The 25,184-nt window shown below is 44.8% G+C and overlaps 1 protein-coding gene across 1 annotated transcript in view; it reads right to left on the bottom strand.

Moving 5' to 3' along the window:
* Positions 1–1,134: 1,134 nt before the first annotated feature.
* Positions 1,135–25,184, bottom strand: part of SRP68 (signal recognition particle 68) — a 30,305-nt gene continuing 6,255 nt past the window's right edge. Inside the window, exons 4-16 of the mRNA XM_079904299.1 lie at positions 23,852–24,047; positions 23,205–23,287; positions 22,852–22,961; positions 22,414–22,496; positions 20,661–20,801; positions 14,127–14,225; positions 11,205–11,269; positions 7,416–7,572; positions 6,432–6,526; positions 5,350–5,479; positions 3,231–3,306; positions 2,710–2,762; positions 1,135–2,253 (exon numbers count right to left, since the gene is read on the bottom strand). Of these exons, the coding sequence (XP_079760425.1) occupies positions 2,026–2,253; positions 2,710–2,762; positions 3,231–3,306; positions 5,350–5,479; positions 6,432–6,526; positions 7,416–7,572; positions 11,205–11,269; positions 14,127–14,225; positions 20,661–20,801; positions 22,414–22,496; positions 22,852–22,961; positions 23,205–23,287; positions 23,852–24,047 (1,516 nt within the window). The 3' untranslated portion in view covers positions 1,135–2,025. The remainder of the gene's footprint in view (positions 2,254–2,709; positions 2,763–3,230; positions 3,307–5,349; positions 5,480–6,431; positions 6,527–7,415; positions 7,573–11,204; positions 11,270–14,126; positions 14,226–20,660; positions 20,802–22,413; positions 22,497–22,851; positions 22,962–23,204; positions 23,288–23,851; positions 24,048–25,184) is intronic.

Genomic DNA, 25,184 nt, shown 5'->3' with positions numbered 1-25,184 from the left:
CGCCGGGCGGCCTCTGCAAACCCATCCAGCGAAAAGTGCTGCTCCCTGGGCCTGACTCTGAACCCGTTCCCATGAGCTGCAATAGCCACTTCCCAGTCCTGCTTCCGGCGTCCTGTCCCCCATAACACAGCCTGTTCAACGACTGGAGATTCCAGGTGAAGAGATGTGTGAGCTAAGTGAGACCTCGGCCCTGCCAGGTCTTTCTTCTTAGGTAAATATGCGTTTTGATACTAATCACGTCTTGTCACGGCCTCACTGGCTGACGACAGTCACTGCTACTCAGAGCAGCCAGCAGGGACACCAGGTGGAGGGGAACTTCTGGTGTGTTTCTTTTTCATGAGAAAGAGAAAGCTTAGAAAATCTTCACTCAAAATGATCGACTCGGGATTCTGGCTCCCCTCGCCCCCGTATGCCAGCACTCTAAAGAGAGTAGGAAGGGCTGGAAGGACTTACTGTGAGCAAGACAAAGGGACATCTTCCCAGATGAGGACAAACGGAGCTTCTCCAGCCCCGGCCACACCCCTACAGAGCCACAGACACTGGCACAAGCAGACTGGAGGACCGCCTGCACAGTGGGGCCTCAAACTGGCTTCCTGACGCTGGAGGACATCCCAGCTGTGGCTGCAGCCCAGGTCAGCGTGAGAATGAGGCGAGGGAGATGAAGAACCTTGGACCACAGCCCCGGTGCTGCCAAGTGCACTGGAGAGCGGGACGAGGGTGAGGAAGAGAACGAAGGGCCCTGGTGCTCCCCCAGCCCATTAGGAACACTGAACGGGCCTTCAGGACCAAAATCCAGGACCTCAACCTAAGATCATCTGTGCTGTACCCTCAGAAGGAGATAGGGAGAGAGGAAAAGAAAGATACCCCTAAATTGCATGGCACAGATGATGAAATGATAAAACTTTCAATTAAAATAAAAAGAGATCAGCCTCCTGAGACTCTCTGACCCAAGTCAAATGCTGGGGGGAGAAGAGTTCTTATCTCTGAGCATCTTGAAAGCCCCTGCCAACGCTCAAGTCTAAGAGACACATCTGATCTGTCTTCCCACCACCCTCTCCTAACTTCTGGCGATTTCCTCTGTAGCTCACTGGGAAAACAGAGGCACCTCTGAGCCCACAGAGGGTTTCATGCATCTCATGTTTAAGTCACTTTTATTCCTTGCTTTCTGACATTACTTTTGTGACTCCTATTATTGATACTATAATAGAAATAAAAATGAGTGACGAAGAAAAAATAAAGGGTAAGGAAGGGAAGTGATGAAAATACAATGGCATCTAAAAATTGCAGGTTGGGAACTCTTCAGAAACAGTGCCTCTATCGCTCTTATCAGGCATCAGACACACCCACGTCGCCAGCAAGTCAGGAGCCACATGACGACAGGATCTCGCAACAAGGTTCCCGAGGAGAGAGCTGGGCCCAGACGTGAATGAGGATGTGCAAAGAACGGGCACAGTGTCCAGCATCTTCGCCTTTTAATATAAGATTTGTTTTCATTATTTCTGAGCGTAACATATTTCTTCTAAAAATAGAGCTCTTTGCTTGTTCTGAAACTTCTTAACTTTCACTGGGAGGTGAAGGGGAATAAGGCTGCCAACGCTTCCTAGTCACGGACAAACTCTTCAAGGGATTCTGGATGCTCACAGCAAGAATGAGTTCATTTCAAATCCATGGGACTGAAGAAACACGACAGAACGTTCCCAGCCCCAATCTGTGCCTGGTGTGGACCCCCACGACCACATTACTGACCAAAGGCTCACATGAGACCAGATGGCAGGGGCCCCTCCTGCAGGGGACAGACACAGGACCCCACACATATTTATCAGAAGACAACAGGGTGCCCTTCTAGCACCCTGGTTAAGAATGGAAGTGTACAAACACACAAGACATAGGAATGCAGGGTTGAGGATGTTAAACTTCTGCCCTGGGCCAATGCAGACCTGGATTTAATATCATGGAAGCTGCTGGGGTTTTCTCACAATACAGATTAAGAGTCAGAATCTCCCCCTGCCCCAAGGAAAAGCCTGGTTAGCTCCTGAATCCAAAGATGCCCTTGATATATCCAGTGAGGCCACTCTTGGTCTTCTGCTCCAACTTGTCCTCAAGAGGTGGGAAAGCCACGTGGTTGAGGGCCAGGTCAAAGAACAAAGGCTTGCATGGGATGGGCTGGAATCCCGGCGGGAAGTGCACGAGGTTGGCTTGCTTGGTGACGAGGGAAGGGTCCAGGCAGAATGTCTCAAACCGTTCGACCAGGGGCTGGAAGTCAAACCAAAAGCAGGAACCCAGATGTTAATCACAGCCCACTGGTGGAACATTCACTATGGGCCGAGCACCCAGTTCAGAGCTCATATGTGCTATCTCACTCGATCCCCACAAACCTCCTATGAGGGGCTATCATGTCCTCGTTTTATAATTGAGAGTCACTGAGATCTAGAGAGGTTGGGAGAGGTGGGCTGGGACTGAGGTGTAAGCCTGTCCGATGTCCGAGTCAGAGCTCGTAGCCAGGGCACACAGCAGGTTCCTAACTCCATTTGGGACCATCTAGATGACACCTGACAAATCTCACATAGGCAGCTTTCAGGTCCTGAGTAAAAGAAGGGAGGGAAGTAGGGTGCTCACTTAGAGATCTAGGGTCCTCGTTCTACAATGAGTACACATTCCTAATAAGTTATGAATCCTTTTTATTCCTCAAAAGCCACAGCCCAGACTCACCTTATTGTCCTTGACTTGAAAAGAGGTCTCTGTTTGGTGGGAATCATTTGTATCTGAAAGTTTCACAGGATTCAGTAAGAACAGGGACTTATAACACACTATAGTCACGAATGGACACCTATCACACGTCTGGGTTCTAAATCCTAAGAGCAAAAGTAGCGGATCTGTGGGGAGTTAGCCCTCACCCTCTTGGACTCTCTGAGTCCAAACTCAGAGAGAAGCAGTGCAGATAACAGACAACTAACCCCAGAGCCAATGTGGTCAGCCCAGTGAAGCAAGCACCTTGAATGCAAGAGACACGGATAGGCAGAACGGACAGCACAACAGCGTTCCTCTAAATTCTTCCACATAGCCTGATGCCTCAACGGGGCAGAAGGAATGGCAGGAAAAAACTACTTACAGATTAACCCAAACAGCCCCTTTCAATCTTAAAACAGTGGCATAGGGGGTGGGAGAGAAGAGGAACAGCAGCGAAGGGGAGTCTGAGAAGACAGGCCGCAGAGAACAGGCAGGCGGCTCACCCAGGATCGCGGCCGCCTGCAGAGAGCACTTTTCCGACCTCACTTGTGTGATGAGCTCTTGCACGTCAGGCAGGTCCTGTAACAATGTGGAAAACGGGGACTCGTGAGCTGGAGTCAGGCCAGAGAAGCGCACCACACTAACCTGAGCTAAGTGACCCCACTGGTATTTTCATGAATTTTAGACTTTTTAAAATGGTCTCCCTATTAAAAGAAACAACACACAAAAACTAGCCTGTTCCAAAGGGAAGAATCTATGCCATGGCTTAAGTAATATTGCCTGGAAATAATAATGACACCAAGGATAATATTAATAAGTTAATCATATACTAAATGCATTATGTGCCAGGCATTGCTCTAAGTAGTTCACATAACTGTTCATTTCATCTTCGCCATAATCCTGAGATAGTTTGTACTTGCATTTTACAGATGAGAAGACTAAAGCACAGAGGGGCCAAAGAACGTGTCCAGTCACATTCCCAGTGGCAGTAGGGCGGGGCTTCAGAACTAGGACAGCTGGCTCCAGGGCCTAAGCCCCTACCCACTGACCCCTTCTACAAGGGCAATGCCATTCTCTTGCCTCAGCCTCTTACTCGGCAAATTGGGAAAGATCTGACTAGGTCTGGATACTGCTGAATCCCCTACGCCTCTGTTCCCTAACACTTTCTCCTGAAATCAGCCGTCACATTAGGTCAGATGGGCTTTTGTAAAATGCCTCTTACTTCTCTCCGGAGATAAGCCATCCGCACTGGTTTGTCTCCACATTCCAACGACACCCTACCAGATGACACTGCTACGCTCACCAGCCCACCCTCTGCCCACAGCCGCCTCCCACGTGCTCCTTCCTATTTCTCTGCCCTCGCCCTCTATCTTCTTCTGAATTCATAGGTGGGTACTATGCAAGTCCCACGGCTGCAGCAAAACCACAAGCTCTCCAAAGGCAGAAACCAGAGTTCTCCTCCACCCCCGAGCCCAGGGCTGTTCCAAGCAGAAACAAGTGCCCCACCAGCAGCCCCTCTCACACTGGCTGTGACAATGTTAGGAACAGTAACCCTAGCCCGCTTTTCTAAACAGTCTCTACTTATAAAATATACATGGATTCCTCGGACCAGTGCTTTAAGAATCTATAACCTCACAGCAGTCCACAAGCTTAAAAAGCTAGCTGCCATTCAACAATCACTACATCAAACCAGATCAGCATGTAAGCTTTGATGTACACCCAAGTCACCTGCGGGTCTTACCTAAGTCACCTGCGGGTCTTACCCAAGTCACCTGGGGGTCTTACCCAAGTCACCTGGGGGTCTTACGCAAGTCACCTGGGGGTCTTACCCAAGTCACCTGGGGGTCTCGCCCAAGTCACCTGCGGGTCTCGCCCAAGTCACCTGCGGGTCTCACCCAAGTCACCTGGGGGTCTTACGCAAGTCACCTGGGGGTCTTACCCAAGTCACCTGCGGGTCTCGCCCAAGTCACCTGCGGGTCTCGCCCAAGTCACCTGGGGGTCTCGCCCAAGTCACCTGGGGGTCTCACCCAAGTCACCTGCGGGTCTTACCCACGTCACCTGCGGGTCTTACCCAAGTCACCTGGGGGTCTCACCCACGTCACCTGGGGGTCTTGCCAAAACGCGCTTTTGACTCAGCAGGCCTGGGGTGGGGACTGAGAACCTGCATTTCTAGCAAACTCCCAAATGCTGCTCCTGCTGGTCCAGGCACACATTGTGTGGAAAGGCTTCACCAGTGGTTTTCAACTTGGCTACACATTAGAATAACTGAGGGGCTTAAAAGATCCCAATGCTCATACCAGATCCCACACCAATTAGAACCAATATCTCTGAGGGTGGAATCTGGACATCCACCTTTTAAAAATCTTCCCAGGCAATTCCAACATGTAGCCGAGTCTGAGAATAGTATTTCAGGGTTGTTTTAACCAGAGGAAGGCTGTCCCTCTTAGTACCCGAGTCCTCTTCGGGCCTGGAATGCTGCCATGAGTTGCACTCCGCAGCTCCTGGGCACTCAGGGATGTACCACATGCCATGGCTGACCAGGCAGGACCAGTCTGGGAAGGCGTGGCAGCCTCACAGCAAAAGTGCTCAGGGCTTGGAAAACAGGAGAGAACAACAGCTCACCTTTAGGCTGTTCTTGAAGGCTCCGGCATCAGAATTCACCTCATCTGCGTACTTCAGGACCCTGTCGTACAGGACAAGGGCTTCGCTCCACTTCTTCACCAGCACATAGGACTGAGCGATGAAGAAACACCTGATGGGGAATGAAAGAGCCACAGTGTTCTTAAGCAAAAATCACCCAAGATCAAGGCTTTCCTTGCTGTTTAGGCTAAATAAATTGTAAAGTTTCTTAACCTCAGGCTCACTGCCTGGGATGGGAGATCCCACCGTTCTCACTGTTCTAGTTTGCCAGCCTAACCTGCAGACTTGTCCCCGAAATTGGAGCCGACAAGGGTAGGTCCAAAGCTGACCCACTGTCTTTTACTTACTGTTGACTCTGCAAAAAAGAGGCAATTCCCAAAAGGCACAGGGAGGAAGCTGGAGACAGGCAGGAAGGTGGGATGCTGCCCAGATATAAATCCCACCCACAACTGCCCACACATCTAGGTCGCAACCATTCACCTCTGCTCATGTCTTTCAAAAATCAAATCCAAAGAAACAAACCTCTTCCTAACAGAAATTACTCTGCTGGGATCAACAGAGCCTGAGCGCTGCTGGCCTTTGACAGGAGCCAGAGAGCGCAGGGGCATGCGGGCCAGAAAAGGAAGGGCAAAGGCACTCAGGGCTCTACTGAGCCATTCTGTCTAGACCCCATGTTGCTACACAGTCCACTCCCAAGTTACAAATAGCACGGTGCATGTAAGAAACTGAGACACTGAGCTTTCTCCCAACTCAGTTCAGTTTCCCTGAATCAGCCGCTCTGGTTCTGCTAATTAACGCTTTTTCCAACACTTATCCCTTTTCCACCGGGAGGAGGGAGGAAAGGGAAGGGAGAAGACAGGTAATGTATGTGCTTTCCAGCTCCCCCAACTTTTCCAAAGAGCAAAACTGCACTGGAAACTCCCAGCCACAACCTGAAACTTCCCTTGGACACGCTGGGCTAACTGCTCTCTGGTCACATACCCAACCTTCCAGGGACATACTCCCAAGGCTTCTAGAACCACGGGATGGTAGAGGGGAGCCCTGTCTGTCCCACAGGAACTTACCTGTAAGCCTTGTAGACCAGAGTTTTAAGGCCTATCTCTTTCTGGAAGGCTCTGTCCTCCTCTAAGCCAGGAAGCTGGAGCAATTCCACCAGATTCTGCACAACAGATGCAACAAGAAAACTCATGAAGAGGAGACCTCGCACTGATCGTCTGACAGAAGACTTGTGAGAATAGACATGGGCAAAACGAAAGAGTCTAGGCTTCAAGTAACGGGAAAAAGTCTGTGACGCGTGACTCAGCAGCAGCCACATCTGGTGTCACCTCCACCCTCCTCTCTGACACTGAAAGCCCATGTGTCCTTTCTCTCCCAGTCACACTCCACCTCCTTCAGAGACTTCTTGGACCCTCTCAGCTAGAGGGGATTTCTCCTGCTCTGAACTCTCATTTCAGACAGCCCACTACTGTGGCATCTACACGAATAAGTGCAGATGTGCAGGGGTCTCACAACCTCACTCACTGGTGAGCTCCCAGTGGGCCGAGGCAGAGTGGCCTCAGGGCCCAGGACGCTCCACAGCATGCGGGAGACCACCCTGCACAGGGGAAGTGCTCAGTGAATACCTGTGGTTTACAAGTGTTTACACACCAACACGTCTGAATATTGGGCTCACGGATGGCTGAAATGGCATGAAAACAAGACCTCTGTCTTTTTTTTTTTTTTTTTTGCGGTTACGTGGGCCTCTCACTGTTGTAGCCTCTCCCGTTGCGGAGCACAGGCTCCGATGCGCAGGCTCAGCGGCCATGGCTCACGGGCTCAGTTGCTCCGCGGCATGTGGGATCCTCCCGGACTGGGGCACGAACCCGTGTCCCCTGCATCGGCAGGGGGACTCTCAACCACTGAGCCACCAGGGAAGCCCAAGACCTCTGTCTTTTATCGAGACACTAACAGCTCCTGGCTGTCACAGCCCTTTCGTATGCAAAGCTCAGTCATTTGTATCCAACACAAACACAGGACAGGCTCTTGCACTCCCAGCCCTCCAGGGTCACCTGAAGAATGATGTCATAGAGCCGGATCAGGTCCTGGGGCCGGGGGGAGCGCTTGCTGTCGTCCTCCGGCTGCTGCTGCAGCACCGCCTTCTGCAGGCCTTTAGCCATGTTCTCGTTCCGCTTGATTGCTGTTGACAGCTTGATGTAAGTCAGGTAGCTGGAATGGACCAAATGTCAGCTCAGGTTATGATGAGGGAAACTGACGTTCTGAGAAGAGCACTGGACCACAAGCTGGGACTGCCCTAGGGGATTATGGGGGTGAGGGGGTGTCATATCGCAGGGCTGTCAGGCCTGGGCCTCAAACTCCAAGGGCCTTCAATTCTGGCTGCTGTTCAGTGGCTAACTGCAGGGGACCAGCAATGAAACCTTATGACAAAATCTGATTTTAGCTTGAATTATATCCTCCGTATCTTTATTTTTTTAATTTTTTTTTATTTTTGTGGTACGCGGGCCTCTCACTGTTGCGGCCTCTCCCGTTGCGGAGCACAGGCTCTGGACGCACAGGCTCAGCGGCCATGGCTCACGGGCCCAGCCGCTCCGCGGCATGTGGGATCTTCCCGGACCAGGGCACGAACCCGCGTCCCCTGCATCGGCAGGTGGACTCTCAACCACTGCGCCACCAGGGAAGCCCCTCTCTGTATCTTTATTAAAGAGCCAGAGAGCTACTAATTTCAGAGGACACTGCTGGTCCTTAAGATGACTAATGGATGGCAAGCTAGTTACTGGAACAAGGGCCGGTTACCCGCCTGGCCCACACTACAAGGACAGCACACAGGCACGGCAGCTGCTCTTGCTCCGCTGATGACCTTCTCTTCTCAGAAAATACTGAGGGACATTCTCTTTGGAGGGTTATGCATATTAAATGTGTGTATATACCGGAGACTATGCGTGATGCCTGCTTATTTTAACTGTACCATCTGGAAAGTCCTTTAATATTTGGCGATTAAAAACACGGTAACTATTTAAGTCTACTTCAGAAGTGTTTAGGCCTCTAGAGCCCCATCTTACTGTGGCAGAGGCTGGAGGCATCCTGGGAGAGGGAGGATATAAAAGAGGCCTGGGGACAGGGGATACAGGCACAGCTGAGGTCAGGGGCTCCACAATGAACCAGGGGGGTTAAGAGACTGTCAAGTTCTGAGGGCTGACCTCCTAGCATTCTTCTCCTACTCGGCTTCCAGAATAAGAACAGCCTGATATATGCTGAGGATCTGACCAGCCCAAGAAAAAAAACCCTTCAAGATTCTGGAGTCAGGGTCCTCAGTGAAAGCGCAGACCCAGAGCGCCTACAGTGAAACCACAGCTGAGGAGCTCCATGCAAGAGCTCCCAACAAACAAGACATAGTCATTAATAGGAGTGGATGAACAAGGATCACCAGACACTTAAGGAAAACCTCTAATAAGACAGGAGGGGCCAAGACTGAGAAGGGAAAAAAAAGCAACTTGGAAGAACCAAACTTTGTAGGGAGAAGAAAACTTTAGACAACTATTATTAATAATTTCAGAAAGATAAGTGAAGACTTTGTGGTTGTGAATTTAGAATGAGACACTGTTTTAAAATAATATTCAAAGAACACAAATGAGCTCTTAGAAATTAAAATCGGGACTTCCCTGATGGTCCAGTGGTTAGGACTCTGCACTTCCACTGCAGGGGGCACGGATTTGATCCCTGGTCGGGGAACTAGAATCCCACATGCTGTGCGGTGCGGCAAAATAATTAATTAATTAATTAACTTAATGGCATTGGAAATGAAGAAGCCTGTGTAGGAGTCAGATGGGAAGTCAAGAGGGGTCAGGGTGAAGAGTGGGAGTAGAATCGGTGAGAGAAGGCTGTAGGGGAAAGTGGTAAGAAATGCTGAAAGCCAAAAATCAACAAGTAGCAACAAAACGCATGTTATTTAGAGACATGGAGGTAAATACCAAAAGAATTTGTTAAAAGAATTAAAAGTAGGCACTTCCCTGGTGGCACAGTGAGTAAGGCTCTATGCTCCCCACGCAGGGGGGATGGGTTCAATCCCTGGTCAGGGAACTAGATCCCACACGCTTGCTGCAACTAAGAGTTCGCGTGCCACAACTAAGGAGCCCACCTGCCGAAATTAGAACCCAGCGCAACCAAATAAATATTAAAAAAAAAAAAAAGAATTAAAAGTGGCTGCTGCTGCCTTTTTTTTTTTTTTTTTTTTGCCACATCGCATAGATTGTGGGATCTTAGTTTCCCGACCAAGGATCGAACCCACGTCCCCTGCAGTGGAAGCTCGGAGTCTTAACCACTGGACCATCAGGGAATTCCCAAAAGTGGATGCTTCTGAGAAATGGGAGGAAAGGTCATGAGATGGTTTTTTCTAAAGCTCTGTAGAAAAATCAAACTCTCAAAGTAACTATTATTCAGAGTAGGAGTCCAGATACATCTTTATTAAAATACAAGAGTTTTATTAAAATACAAGAGCTACCCGATTCTCGACTTCAATTTACCCCAAAGCTGGCTTCCGATCCTAACTGATTATGATCCTGATACTAGCCACATGTGGAGGTGGGAGAATGGATCCAAGGGCAAGGGGCTTCACAATTTGAAAGTTTCCTGAGCCCTGCTGAAACTCTCTGGGTTTTTCAAGGTTAGGAAGTTGATCAACTGCCTCTGCCTTGTTGTGGCTGTTAACTACCAACATGTCCCCTAACCTCCTGGAGCCTCATCTTTCTCCTTAGGTTGTTGAAGCAGAAGACGGCTAAGGGCCGTTCTGGCTGATACTCTGTGCACCCGAGTCATCTAGCAGTCAATTTGACATTCACATAACAACAAGTCCCCTAAGAATGGAGATTAAGGCAGGGAGAGGAGTTTTTATGGTTTTGCTTTTTTTATAAAAGAGGGGCGGGGGGCACGGGAATGACTGAAAATACAGCCAGGTTCACTAAAAACTTATAAGCAGTGACTAAGAAATTAAAATTTCAAGGTCACATGGAAAGAGAATCTGAGGAGAAGTGGAATTTTATTTCTCCCCAGGAAGTTCGAAAAATGTCACTCTCCCTCCTTTCTTCTGTGAAACAAAATGATTCACCTCTTAAAAAATTTAAACTTGACAAGGTGATTTTAAAATGCGTATGAAAGAGCACAGGGAGAAAAACAGTCAAGATATGCCTGAGGAGAAACCTAGTGGGGAAAACTTGCTCGACCAGATACCAAGACTTATGATAAAGTTATAGTAAATCACTGTGCTGTGTTAGTACACACAAATAAATCAGCAGAGCAGAAGAGAGTCCAGAAAAAAAGAGCGCGCAAGGAGAAAATGGAATGTATTCCTGCAGATCAGTGGGGAAAGGACAGAACAGTCAATAAATCACACACTGGAATAATCCATTATCCTCATGGAAAAAGGTGAAATAGATCCTTACCTCACTCAAAAATAAACTCCAGATGGAATTAAACTTGAGTTGAAATTGAACTCAAATATAAAAGGGACAATGTAAAACATTCAGAACACAGCAGAGAGTCACTCTAGGAGCTTGGCATGGGAAGGACAGTGGTTAGCTCCAGAAGAGGGGGAGGAATCAGCAAGGGTGGGGCCACAAGGAGCTTCAAAATTATTGGCTGTATTCTAGTTCTTACACTGTATAAAAATTTTAAATTATATGTATATTAGAATAATATACAAATTCAAAACTCGTATGATAAAATGTGAATAGATGCATTCAGATTTTAGTATCAGTAAATTATAATGTACATAAACATTATATATACTCTTTTGTTCCAAAGATACATCATACAACGTTAAAAAGTAAAAACGTCACAACCCTTACCTGTGCAGGTACTGAAGATTAGATACCTTCCCCGATTCCCCGTCAAGGATATAATCTCTCTGTTTCTGCAGAAAGTGAAAAGGTAAGGATAAAATGGCTGATCCTATCCTTGGCTCTGACCACCTCGATTTTTTTTTTTTTTCTTAACATCTTTATTGGAGTATAACTGTTTTACAATGGTGTGTTAGCTTCTGCTGTATTACAAAGTGAATCAGCTGTACATACACATATATCCCCATATCCCCTCCCTCTTGCATCTCCCTCCCTCCCACCCTCCCTATCCCACCCCTCTAGGTTGACCACCCCATTTAATGGTGTGGTTCCCCCAAGTGCCCTGGAATACAGGCACAGACTCTAGTAAGTTAAGGGTCCTCAAATATCAGAGATCTACTGCATATATTCTAGTTGCCACTGGCATCTAAAAATCAGACTTGAATAAGAGGATTCAGAGTAATGGCCAGTAAGGCTTCCTGTCCACTGCGTCCAGCGTTCAGACCCAAAGCATTAAGGCAGACAGTCCATGGTCCTCGGTTCCATTTTAAGACCTGTCTCTTAGACCCAAGTTCTATGCCTTGTGCTGTTAGCTCTTGTCTTTGTGGCTGGCTGAATAATGGCCTCTAAAGATGTTCACATCCTAAGAGGAACCTGTGAAGATGTTATCTTACATGGCAAGAGACCTTACAGATGTGATGAAGTTAAGAACCTCTTAATTAGCCTGGATTATCCAGGGGGGGCCAACACAAACATAGACTCCTTATAAGAGGGAGGCAGTAGGGTCAACAATATAGAGAAGATACTGGGACTGAAGCAGAGGACAGGCAGGAGAGAAGATGCTATGCTGCTGGCTTTGAAGATGGAGGAAGGGACAACAGGCAAGAAATGCAGGAAAATGCACTCTCTGGAATACTGGAAATGGATTCTCTCCTAGAGCTTCCAAAAGGAATGCAGCCCTACAAACTCATTTTAGACTTCCATCCTCCAGGACTGTAAGATAATATACTTGTGTTGTTTTTAGCCACTAAGTTTGTGGTAACGTTACAGCAGCAACAGGAACACCTTGCTATCACCATATTCATTCCATTCTGTGAGGTGTCTGCTGAATTCAGCTGCTGTGAATTCAAAGTGAATGATAGAGGCTGGGGCTCTGTATGTACCTGCTAAATGAATCAAGGGAAGTATAATATATAAAGCCTGCTTATTGGAGGAGGAAACACGCGACTACAGCCCAACATACATTTGTTGAATATTTCATACAGAAGGTACTACGGCAGATGATTGAAGAAATATATAGTTACTTTTAATATGCTTATAATCTTAAGAAAAATATAACGAGAAGGTAAATATAAAACAATACACAAAATGTTAAAAGGCTGTGCTTGACTGGGACTTCCCTGGTGGCGCAGTGGTTAAGAATCCACCTGCCAATGCAGGGGACACATGTTTGAGTCCTGGTCTGGGAAGATTGCACATGCCGTGGAGCAACTAAGCCCATGCACCACAACTTCTGAGCCCGTGCTCTAGAGCCCACGAGCCACAACTTCTGAGCCCATGTGCCACAACTACTGAAGCCCACATGCCTAGAGCCCGTGCTCCGCAACAAGAGAAGCCACTGCAATGAGAAGCTCGCACACCACAACAAAGAGTAGCCCCCAATTGCCGCAACTAGAGAAAGCCCATGTGCAGCAACGAAGACCCAATGCGGCCAAAATTAAATTAATTAATTAATTTTAAAAAGGCAATGCTTGATTAACTATCAAACAAAAATTATAGCTGCAAGTATCAGATATTCGGAAAATGGAGAAATGTGGGCGAGGATGGTGTAGGCAGGCTTCTCAGAGACAGTGAGCTATGAGCCACACCTTGAAAGACAGCCAGCGTTTGGACAGGTGAAAAGGGAGTGGAAGAAGCCAGGTGTGAGGAGGGGGGAAAGGACAACAGTGTAAGGAATGCACTGCAGTGGGACAGGCATAATAAGACAGTGAGTACAAGAGCCTAAGGCAGAAGACTCAGAGGGAAGCAGCCAAGTACAACACTGGAAACAGGCTAGAAACACCAGCGGAGGCTCATATCATATACCAGCTCAAGGAGTTTGAACTGTATTTGCTAGACACTGGGGTACTTAAGAAGGGTGCACACAGCCCTCGGGGTACGGGTATAAGAAGAAAACTAGAACTTCTATTTATATCTATCTCAATTCTAAAAACTTTATTTTAATACATTTTCTAAATCACAAATCAGTTGAATAATAAGGTATATAATTTATAAATAAATGTTATCAGAGATAAATGCTCAATTTTACTTATGGGGTGCATGATCACAGAAGTTTAGCGACCACCGCTCTAGACCTCAGAGAATCACTGGGCTTTTTTCACAAGTAGGCAGTGAAACAGGATCTAGAGAGATGCAGTCTGTTCTTCTGGCAAAAAGGTCTGGAAAACCAAACTGAAACCAAGATAGGAAAAGCAATCAGGAGACTTTTGTGGTAGTCCAGGCACAATATAAAGGGCTTATTAGAAACAGGTGGAATGGACAAGAAGTGAGAGAAATTACAAAGGGAGAATTAACAGGGTTTTTGGTGACAGGGAATAAAGAGACAGAAATGGTTCTGAGGTTTTCAGCCTAGATGGCTGAATGAATCACAGTGATATTATTAGAGGAAGGGAGCACTGGAGAAATCCACCTGGAGATATGAATTTGAGATCAAAGCTTTAACAGGTAATACGTGAAACCATTAGGAGAAAGAGGATAGACAAAAGAAATTCTCAACCTGATGGAGCCCAGAAGAGGCTTCTGTTGTTCATTAGCCAATCACCACACCTAAATCCAACAGTGGCTAAGAGTCAATGCACTGAGAATGCGACACACAGACTGAAGAGGACCTCAGCCCAGAACAAGAGCCCGTGGCTCAGCTGAGAGTCCTACCTGATCTGGCTTGAGCTCTTCCCGAACGGCCTGGATGGCGTCCCGACACTCACTGAGCATGGATTCAAACAGACGCTCCTTGGTTTCTTCACTTTCAGCCTAAACAAAGGCAGAAGGCAGTAAAAAGATTTTCTTTTGAGTAAGACATAGCACTCTGATGGGAGGAAGGTATAACATCGCTTTGATTCCTCCCATTAAACACAAATACACACATCAACCAAAAAATGGCCCGAATCGGAGATCATTTCAACTGTTAATATTCTCTATCGTATATGATTTTTCTTATGGTTTTAGTCTTTATTTGTATGGAAATGAGAACTATATATATATATAAAAATATAAAGTGAACATACCGAAAAAGTATCTGTATAACTGATCTAAACTGTCAGGCAACAGATGCTTTAATGTTTCCTCTATCATAGAACTTTCTACTGTTCTCCTCCAACTCTTCTACCTCTGCTCCCGACCTGCACCTGGCTTCCCTAGAGGGGCCTTATGGACTAGATTTGGGGCACTGCTACCTCATACTGAGGCTCAGTACAGCAGAAGCTTCTTTTCCTTACAAATGTAACCCAACAGACTTGCACATACTGGATTTCTTTTAAGTCCAAGCAGGTGAGTAACATTACTAATCAATACCCAATCAAAAACATATTTCTCCTAAATGCCATATGAGGTTCTCCTCCTCACAGAAATTCTGCCCTCAGATATTCCATACAGCTATGCTGAGAACATTTTTAGGGCAGATGAGGTTGACCAAGCATAGGGTGTCAACCCTCTGCCAGCCGGCTGGGATAAGGCAAAAAGTGATTCATTAACTGAATACCTGCCAAACCACATTACCATTCTAAAGAATCTGACTGAGCAGGTGGGAATGAACAAAAAGCAAAAAGGAGATGAACCTGTGTTACTTGCAGACCCACCCAGACATTAGAACATCAACATTCTCATGATTATGTTTGACTTTCCACAGAAACTATCATCCAATCTGATCTCTTGATACTCAAGTGACCTCCAAGAAAGCCCCAAAGAAAACCTGGTACCACCCACTCCTTTAAGAGATGGCTAGGAGTGGCTTAAAGAAAAACCTTTTCTTCTCTTAAGAACGCTTATGTTTTTCCTAGTTTCCAGTGTGGGAAAAAACTTCCTTGTAAATTACCCAATATAAATTGAACATACTTGTCTATTTATAAGTTACTTGACTTTCCTGTTGTTCAGTAACTTAGGAACAAATCAGGGGCACAGCTATTCTATAAACTTATAAAGGCAAACACAGCCACCATTAACTCACTGAAGCCTAGAGTAGTGCTGTCCACTAGAACTTTCTGTGATAATGATGTATCTGCACTGTCCATTGTAGTCATCGTTAGCTACAGGCGGCTGCTGAGCAATCTGACATTTTAATTAATTTAAATAGCTGTATGTGTTCAAGTGGCTACTGTACTGGACAGTACAGCCCAGCTCTGGAGAAACACACTCACACTCACACTGTTAATTAAGCATCTCAAGTTAGCAAGATTCTTTACAATCATTTAATCAAACTGGCCAAATTTTTCAAAGTACAGAGCCTGTGTAACGGAGCAGCCGCAGAATAAGATATGCGAACAGACCTGGCACTAACCACACACATACCAGAGCCACGTCGTGAGCAGGCCGGATAAACTCAGCATCAGTTTGATACCATGCAATCCAGCAAACAGGCCACCGACACCCTTTTAAGATGGGGGGGTTCAGCAGTCAGGGCAATGGGTGTATAAGTAAGAAAAGAGCAAAGTTGGTTTTACCAGCTACATAGGATCTGTCTCCTTTCCTACAGGGAGGGAATGGCTCAAATAAAAAAATTAAAATGATGTCTAAAATGCTAAACCTCTTTAATGCCATGTATTACCTTCGTTCCCTTTGACTAAGGAAACCTCTGCATCAAGGTACTGAACATAAGCAAATTTTCCCTCTGCTTCCAGAAAATTCTAAGATCCATTGGGAATCTTACAAAAGTCTTAAACCGCAATGAAGGAAAAAGCCTATCTGAAGGGGAGCACTTCAGTCAATTGTGTTTTCCTAATGGCAGCTGCACTGCACAGTGACGTGGAGACCACTAATCTCCGGAGCAGAACTTCTCCCGGTTCTCCCGGGCTGGACAAAATGTCTCCAAACAGGAAGCCTGAAACGTATCTTGCTACTTACCTGCTTATTCCATAAACCTATCTTGGAGGCTAAGATAATCCTGAAGGGGCAGTGGAACAAGAAACACCTCTCTATGCTTATGCAGAGGGAGGGTCCCTCAGAGTCCACATGCATATGTCTCAAGTTTGCCACCGAACCAACAAGAATGTGCTCTAAACACAGGGGCAAACCCCCTGCATGAGAATCTGTGGTCTGCCTGGACCTTTCCCAGGTGTGCCTATGACAGAGAGAAACCTGAAGCCCAGAAGTAATGTTACTCAGTCCTAATAAACAAACTCGAGATCAATTTTTATAAAACTTCAAACACTCTCGATGTGCTTTTCCACAGCCTCAAACCACGTCTCAACGCTGACTAAAACCAGCTGCTTGTGTCCTGAGGTAGAGACCCCCAGCTCTTTCAAACAGAGCTCCCAGATGGTTTTCGCTTGTCTACAAATATTGCCGGAAGGTGGTGGTGTGACTAAGAGACAACAAGGCGAGTCTGACCACATTCTCCACCAGACTCGCAGGAGAACCAAGGGGATGGGAACCAAGCCTCGCTTGGCCCAGTGAGGTCTAGTGAAAAACACATGGGACTTGAGTAGCAGAGGATACAAACCTCACTTAAAAATATATATATATTTTTTTTTTAGAGAAAAGGGGAAATGATCTCCCTTCCAGTCAAACATTAAAACATGAGCCATAGCCTGAGGATAAGAATCATGAAACCTGCAGAGACTTTAAAGCTGCCCACCCCCCACCCCACCCAAGAGCTGCCTTACACCCTCAAATCACCACCAGTGACAATTCAGGTAGGACCAAGGACTAACAAAGCAGAACAGAAATAAATTATAAAGTAAGACAACACTAAAGACATGAGGCCCTAAAGCTTGGCTAAAGGAAGGAAGGATTCTGCAGCGGGAGTTCGCCAGCTCATTAAGCCTCAGCTCCAGTTTTTGCAGTTTAATATTATCTCCCTGAATTATTTCTTCCTTGCACGCTTTTCAGTAAACTGCAGTTTTAGTATTTAAACGTCATAAAAACCTCTACAAGCAAGCAAGAAGCTGGGGCTACCAAATTCCTGAATTCCAGTTCCCAAAGGGTGGCAAACACCAACATCAACCAGGTTAGAAAACACTGCAGTGAAAAGCCCTGTCTCTCTCAGGCAGAGTGCTTGGTTTCCAGGGCAGAGAACAACTCGATACAATAAGGAGAACAGGCAAATCATCTGACAGTGGCACCAAGGAGCAAGTAGTTCTTCTGGAGATTAGCCTCAAATGGCCAAAGGGCATTTCCCACATTTAATAACCCACGGTTCATTCAATTCAATACACATTTAATCGGCCACAGTGCTAGCCCTGACATCTCAGGATTCAACTAAACTTTGACACTGCACTTAAGTTACTTTATTTACTGGCTTGACCTGGTGGTGTAGGTGTGATATAGCACATTAGGCACGTAACTGTTTCTAATGTTTTTTTTTAAATTTTTATTGGAGTATAGTTGCTTTATAATGTTGTGTTAGTTTCTACTGTACAGCAAAGTGAAACAGCTATACGTATACATATATCCCCTCTTTTTTGGATTTCCTTCCCATTTAGGTCACCACAGAGCACTGAATAGAGTTCCCTGTGCTATACAGTAGGTTCTCACTAGTTACCTATTTTATACATAGTATCAATAGTGTATATATGTCAATCCCAATCTCCCAATCCATGCCCCCGCACCCCGTTTTAATGTTAAAACCTTAATGGGATTCCTGGGATTAATACACATTTTGTTTGACCTACCAAATTATTTAAAGGTCTCTGATACTCAAGTGATCCTAATGTACTGTAAGATGCTTAAAAACCACAGATAACTGTATTTACAACAAGCACATTAACCAGGCACTTAAAAGATTCTACAAACATTAAAATGATAACGGAATACTGTAAACTCTATGTCAGTAAAATCAACAATTTACATTAAATTAATAAATTCCTTTAAAAAAACAAAATCCAAACTGACACAAGATGAAACAGGAAATCCGAATAGCCCTACAACTTGTAAAGGAATAATATTTGTTTAAAACAAGCAAAACCAAATTTTAAAAACCTTCCCACAAAGAAAACTCCAGGACCAATGGTATCACTGGTGAATTATAACAAACATTTAAGGAAAAAAAAATACCAGTGTTACATACTCTTTCATAAAAAGAGAAGAAGGGAACATCTCCAAATTTGTTTTATTAGGTATGTATAACCCTGACACCAACCCTAAAAAAGACATTTCATACAAAACAAGAAAATCATAGGCCACTCTTTCTCATGAAAACAGATGCAAAATTCTTAAAGTATTAACAAACCAAATCCAGCAATGTATAAATAAAAAGTACAACATATTACAACCAAGTGGGTTATCCCAGATACTCAAGGTTGGCTTAAACACTGAAAATTCATCAATGTAATTCACTACGTTAACAGGCTTCAAATATTCTTCCCGCTTCAGCCTTTAAAGATTTGAAACTATCCCTATATGGTTCTTTCCAACCCTTTGATTTCATACACTCCTCAAACACACCACTGTATCTTGCAGGATAACAATTAAAAACTCATACAGAACTTCGCTGGTGGTGCAGTGGTCAAGAAACCGCCTGCTAATGCAGGGGACATGGGTTCGATCCCTGGTCCAGGAAGATCCCACATGCCACGGAGCAGCTAAGCCCATGTACCACAACTACTGAGCCTGCATGACACGACTACTGAAGCCCGCACACTCTAGGGCCCATGCTCTGCAAGAGAAGCCACCGCAATGAGAAGCCGGCGCACTGCAACAAAGAGTAGACCCTGCTCGCTACAACTAGAGAAAGTCATGGTCAGTCACCTCATCACAGGTTGTTTTCTTAAAGGTTGATTTCTTAAAAACATCTATATTTTGGGACTCCCATGGTGGTCCAGTGGGTAAGACTCCACGCTCCCAATGCAGGGGGCCCGGGTTCGATCCCTGGTTGGGGAACTAGATCCCACATGGCGCAACTAAGAAGTCCACATGATGCAACTAAAGATCCTTCATGCCAAAACTAAGACACGGCACAGCCAAAATAAATAAAGAAAAATTTTTAAAAATTTATATTTTATAAATGTTAAGCATGAACAACTTTTTAAAGTTACTTAATAAATGTTATCTTTTCTTGTCCTTTGTCTGATGTATGTCTGTGGCCCCATTCCTAAGGAGTCCCTATTTTATTTGCCCCTACTGACCTCCCTTGCCCCCTATTCTATCCAGAATTTCTGCCCCCCTGTCACTGCCTGATGCCTGGCACAGAACTGCAGCAGTTCTTTTCTTCCAGCATGTACCGCTTTAAAACAAGAGTTAACGCAGTTGCATAATCTAAATGGTTGCTATCAGCCCTAGTCCAGAAGAGAGACCTCTATACCCTAAATGCCAATGAAATGTTCTCAGAAAAAGTTTAGTCTTTTAGATTAATGAAAACTCAACTTCCTGGTATTGTTCTAGTCTTCTGTCTTTCAAGGAAATAAAGGGTAAATAAGGGGCAATATGTAATACAGACAAAAGGCACAAAGAAATCCTTCAGTTGTTGAAAGCTGTCTCCAACCCAAAGGAGCCATTTTGGAACAAGTCACTGAAAGGTTTGGATGCTTAAGACAACTCATCAGCACAACTAAGAAAGCACCTCATACAAATATCACTCTGGGTGCAGTAGCTTGCTGTGAAGTCTCACAAAATGTCACTGGTCCCTGCTGAGGCTGGAGACACAGGGAGCAGCCTGGTTTTTTCTCAGACGTTCTTCACCTAATATAGAGAAGGAGCTCTAAAAAAATGCCTCAATCACTGCCTACTTCATACAAACCAAGATCACCAGGATCTCTCATCTTTTGGAACTCACTTGGTTGTGCACACCCACGAACAGGTAAGAATTCTCTCAGCAGGAGCATCAGGTAGTATGGCTTTGCATGAATACTGCATATATACCACACATAAAACAAGATGTTCTGGTTTAGCTGTCTTTAAAAGGCCCAGGAACAAGACGTGGCCCTTTAGGGCTAGAAGGCTAGGACAAGAGGTCAGACAGACACAAGGGACATAACAGTCATGCTGCTGCACCACCTGCTGGGCCGAATGTAACCCCTGACTTTAAGCAGACCCTTGTTGCTCCCATTTTTACTGAAGGCTGTCACTGTCAATTTCTTTGCCCTCCAAACGTAAGAACTCCTTGATAAACTCAGCTTTCAAAATAATCTTATTCAAGAGGGTACATCTTGAGACTGTTACCGAATCCCAAGCAGCAACAAAACACTACATGTTAAACACACAAGGACAACCTCCAGACACACACAGAAGAGAACAGAATAGGTCCTTGCTCCTTACCTGGGCGATGGCTGACTCATTGTCGGCCAATCCCAGTAAAAAGATCCGCACTTTGTCGATCTTCACCGGGACCGTTCTGCCTCTCCATTCCACTTCACTCATGGTGGCTGCCTGCTTGGCTCGAGTCTGAGTGATCAAGGCCTGGAAGGTAGTTTTAAAAAGTTAAAGCTTTAACTGTGGATATGAGTGATCAAGGTGAAAATCAGCAGAAACTATCATTTGTCTCTTTCAAAAACTAACATATCACAGTTTATAGAGTATATACAAATTTGTATTTAAATTCCTCCCTGGCATATTTCTTAGCTTATAGAAACTCCAATATTAAAAGGACACGACAGAAGGCTTCACGAGCAACACTAAGTTTTGGCAAGAGTGTAAGTGTACACTCTTTTTGTAAGAGTGTAAGGAGAAAAGCATCGCAAGCAGAAATGTAAATTAGTAGAAACTTACTAAAAGTATTTGTCAATATGTATCAAAAGCTTCCAAAACATTCAATTCCACTTTTACAAATTTATCCTAAGGAAATAACTAAGAATGTATACAAAAACTGGGGACACAGATATTCATGGTAATACCAGTTACCACTTTTAAACAATCAACAATAATGAGTGGTCAAATAAAACATGTACCACAATGGAATACCATGCGGTCATCAAAAGATGCATAGAAATGTATTTACTGAAGTGGAAAAAATGCACGTGACATTAAATTTAAGAAGCACGTTACTAAACAGTGTATACTGAGATTCTATTTTTAAAACATATGCCTTTTTCTCTACATATACAAGTTTGCAGGACTTCCCTGGTGGCGCAGTGGTTAAGAATCTGCCTGCCAATGCAGGGGACATGAGTTCGAGCCCTAGTCCGGGAAGATCCCACATGCTGTGGAGCAACTAAGCCTGTGCCCCACAACTACTGAGCCGGCGCTCTAGAGCCCACGAGCCACAACTACTGAAGCCAGCACGACCAGAGCCTGTGCTCCGCAACCAGAGAAGCCACTGCAGTGAGAAGCCTGTGCACTAGTGAAGAGTAGCCTCTGCTCGCCGCAACTAGAGAAAGCCCGCATGCAGTAGTGAAGACCCAAAGCAGCCATAAATAAATAAATAAATAAAATTTTAAAAAAAGTTTGCAAGATATTCATCATATCATTAACAGTGGTTACCTCTGGGTGGTAACCCACATGATTCTTTTTTTTTTTAATTAATTAATTTTATTTTTTATTTTTGGCTGTGTTGGGTCTTTGTTGCTGTGGTGGTGAGCAGGGGCTATTGTTCATTGTGGTGCACAGGCTTCTCATTGCAATGGCTTCTCTTGTTGCGGAGCACGGGCTCTAGGCGTGTGGGCCTCAGCAGCTGCGGCATGCGGGCTCCAGAGCACAGGCTCAGCAGTTACGGCACACAGGCTTAGTTGCTCCGCGGCATGTGGGATCTTCCCAGACCAGGGCTCGAACCCATGTCCCCTGCACTGGCAGACGGATTCTCAACCACTGCACCACAAGGGAAGCCCCTAAATGATTCTATTTTTTTCCCCCCAGTCTTTCCCAGTCTTTTATATTTCCTACTTTTTCTACGAGTACCAAATTAAGAAAGTTGAACACTTTAAAATACTAAGTGAAAATAGTTTTTGCTAAAAATAGATATAAATATGCACATATTGACAGCAATTATCCTCGGATGATGGGATTATGGATTACTTCTTTTACTGGACTTTTTTCAAACCAAAGACTTTTCACAAAAATGTGCATACTAGATTACCTCCAATTTTTCAGCCAGGAGACCCTCAGTGCCCCCAGACCTCAATCTCATCTGCATGAGTTCATTGATAGCTGACTGGTCCCCTGAGAAAAAGAGAGATATTGAGTGGAAAATCCTCGAGGGAGTTGAGTGTTCCCTCAAGAACCACTAGATTCAACTCCAAGCTCTTCTCCCTCCATAAGCACGTTTCAAGGCCTCCCAAGTCCTTTCACAAAGCTCTTGGTGAGTAAAGAAGATGGCAGGGCCAAAACCGAAGCAATGGAATGCCCTTCCGGATTTCGAGCAGGGCTAACTCCGACAATTCTACTTTTTTCATCAACCAAAACCCACACCAAATATGGAAGCAAGGGAAAGGGAAGAAAGTTAAAGAAATTCTCTAGGCTCTCTGAGATGAACTACCACCAAGCCACCTGTCGATGCCCCATGCAGCCCGCTCACCAATGTTATATGCGCAGTAGCGGATGTTGGGCGAGATCTCCTCCACACGCTGGTTGTACAGCACAGCCTGCTCTTCTGTGAAAGCGCTGGCCAGCTTCTCATAGATAGTCCTGCGAGGAAAGAAACATCACGGCTCACAGCAGCCTCACTTTAAGAAAATAAACTCACAAGGAACACAGACCAACTACCAGAACTTGCAAGTTCTGAGGCTGAAAGAGAAGAATCAACATTTCTAAAGAGAAGAAAAAAAGAAAGAAATTGTAATAACTTTCACAGAAACAAGCATTAGCTGATCTGCAGTTGAATGTGACTATCGTCAAAACTGGCCACAGCCTTCGGACCAGAGGACTTACTTGCATTTGTTAAAAGCCTCGATGGCAGCTTTCCATTCTTGATGTTCAAACCGCAGCATTCCTGAGAGGTAAGCTGTGTAAGCCTGTAAGGTGACGGGAAAGAGAAACTGCGTCAACACCCGACAACCAGACAGCCCAACCGCCTCTACTTGCTTCGAATTTTGATATCAAGAATACAGAGATATTCAGGTTGATTCTAAAAGAAAAAAATTTATTTCACTAATAAAATGTGATACATAGGTAATTTTATGATTCATTTTACTTCCTAGGAAAGAACTTCAAAATAAAGAAAATTTGTTCCCTTCATTTTATTTAACAACCCACTTCTGGGCTATAACATAAGCATTAAAAGTTGAAACATCTTTCATCTCTTTTCAAATATTCCTTAAGAAAAAAGTTCTTATTTTGTGAACTTCCCAGATACAAGTTCTCCGTGCACGTATCAAAAGACGCATGGGCTTTCTTAAAAGTTAGAGCTAACTGTTAAAAACCAAGAGCTCAAAAACAAAAACAAGAGCCAACTTCACCTTTTAAAAGCAAGATTAGGTTTTTTCCTCTCCTGACTACAAACATATAATGTAAGAAACTCTATTCTGTTTACGTCTCTAAGCTCCACAATAAAGCAAAGCTGATGTTGAGACACTAACCTGAGCCTCCAACTTGGTCTTGGCGTCCACACGATTGCTCTCACACAAGCGTTCCAACTCCTCCGCATGCTTCACAGCTTTGCGTAGGCGAGATAACAAATGGAACCGTTTTCGGGGTTCAGTGTTGGCTTCCTGTTTGAGCTGCATGGCATAGCTCCAGGCTCTCTCAGCATCCATCAGAACCAGAAGCAAATATCTAAACCAGAGACAGAATGGGCCAACTGAACAGCAAAAGCCAGGAGCACCAGACTCAGATATTCTCTGACGTGCAATCTTTGGCCTCTCAACTCTTCCGTATGCTCTGCCTTGCTTTCCTCCTCAGAGCTGCTCTTCAGTATCAACCATGGCTCCCAAATCAGCATCTCTGATAGGTTTCTAACCACCTATCAGACACATCTCATTGAAAAGCCTGCTATTGCCTCAAACTTGGCAAACCCAGACTTACCCCTCCCAAATTTAACAAATAGAGGCAGTCTAGGCACATAATCTGGCCTCACCTTTGAATCATAGCTCCTTCATCCCAACTCAGTTAGAAACCAAGTCCTTGAGAAGCAGTGTATACATACATATATATGCGTGTGTGTGTATTTTTTTAAACTGAAGTATAGCTGACTTAAAATATCGTATTAGTTTCAGGTGTACCACACAGAGATCCGATATTTCTATATATTATGAAATGATCACCACAGGAAGTCTAGTCACCATCTGTCACCATACAAAGGTATTACTATATTATTGACTATATTCCCTATGTTGTGCATTATATATCCCTGCAACTCTACTGTATAACTGAAAGTTTGTACTTCTTAATCCCCTTCCCCTATTTCACCCACCCCTTCCCACTTCTCTCCCTTCTGGCAGCCACCAGCTTGTTCTCTACAAGTCTTTTTGTTTGTTCATCTGTTTTTTAGATTCCACATATAAGTGAGATCATACAGTATTTGTCTTCCTCTAATTTCACTTAGCACAATACTCTCTACGTCCATCCATGTTGTCGCAAATGGCAAGATTTCATTCTTTTTTATGGCTGAGTCACATATATGTAACCTGATCTTGCTTTTAAAAGATGAAGTTGGCATCCCTTGTTTTTGTTTCTGAGCTCTGGTTTAAATATACATATAAATATAGATATAGACATAGATTTAGATATAAAACCTTCTTTATCTGTTATCCTTCAGTGGACACTTAGGCTGCTTCCACATCTTAGCTATTGTAAACAACGCTACACAATAAACGCTGGCGTGCATGTATCTTTTTTAATTCGTGTTTTTGGGAGTTTTTTTCAGATAAATACCCAGAAGTGGAATTGCTGAGTCATATAGTTCTATTTTTA

The sequence above is a fragment of the Stenella coeruleoalba genome (genome assembly GCF_951394435.1).
Source record: "Stenella coeruleoalba genome assembly, chromosome: 19".
In the NCBI taxonomy this organism is placed as follows: Eukaryota; Metazoa; Chordata; class Mammalia; order Artiodactyla; family Delphinidae; genus Stenella; species Stenella coeruleoalba.
Note: the sequence above shows the minus strand (reverse complement) of the source record. Positions and strands in the feature narration are given on the sequence as shown.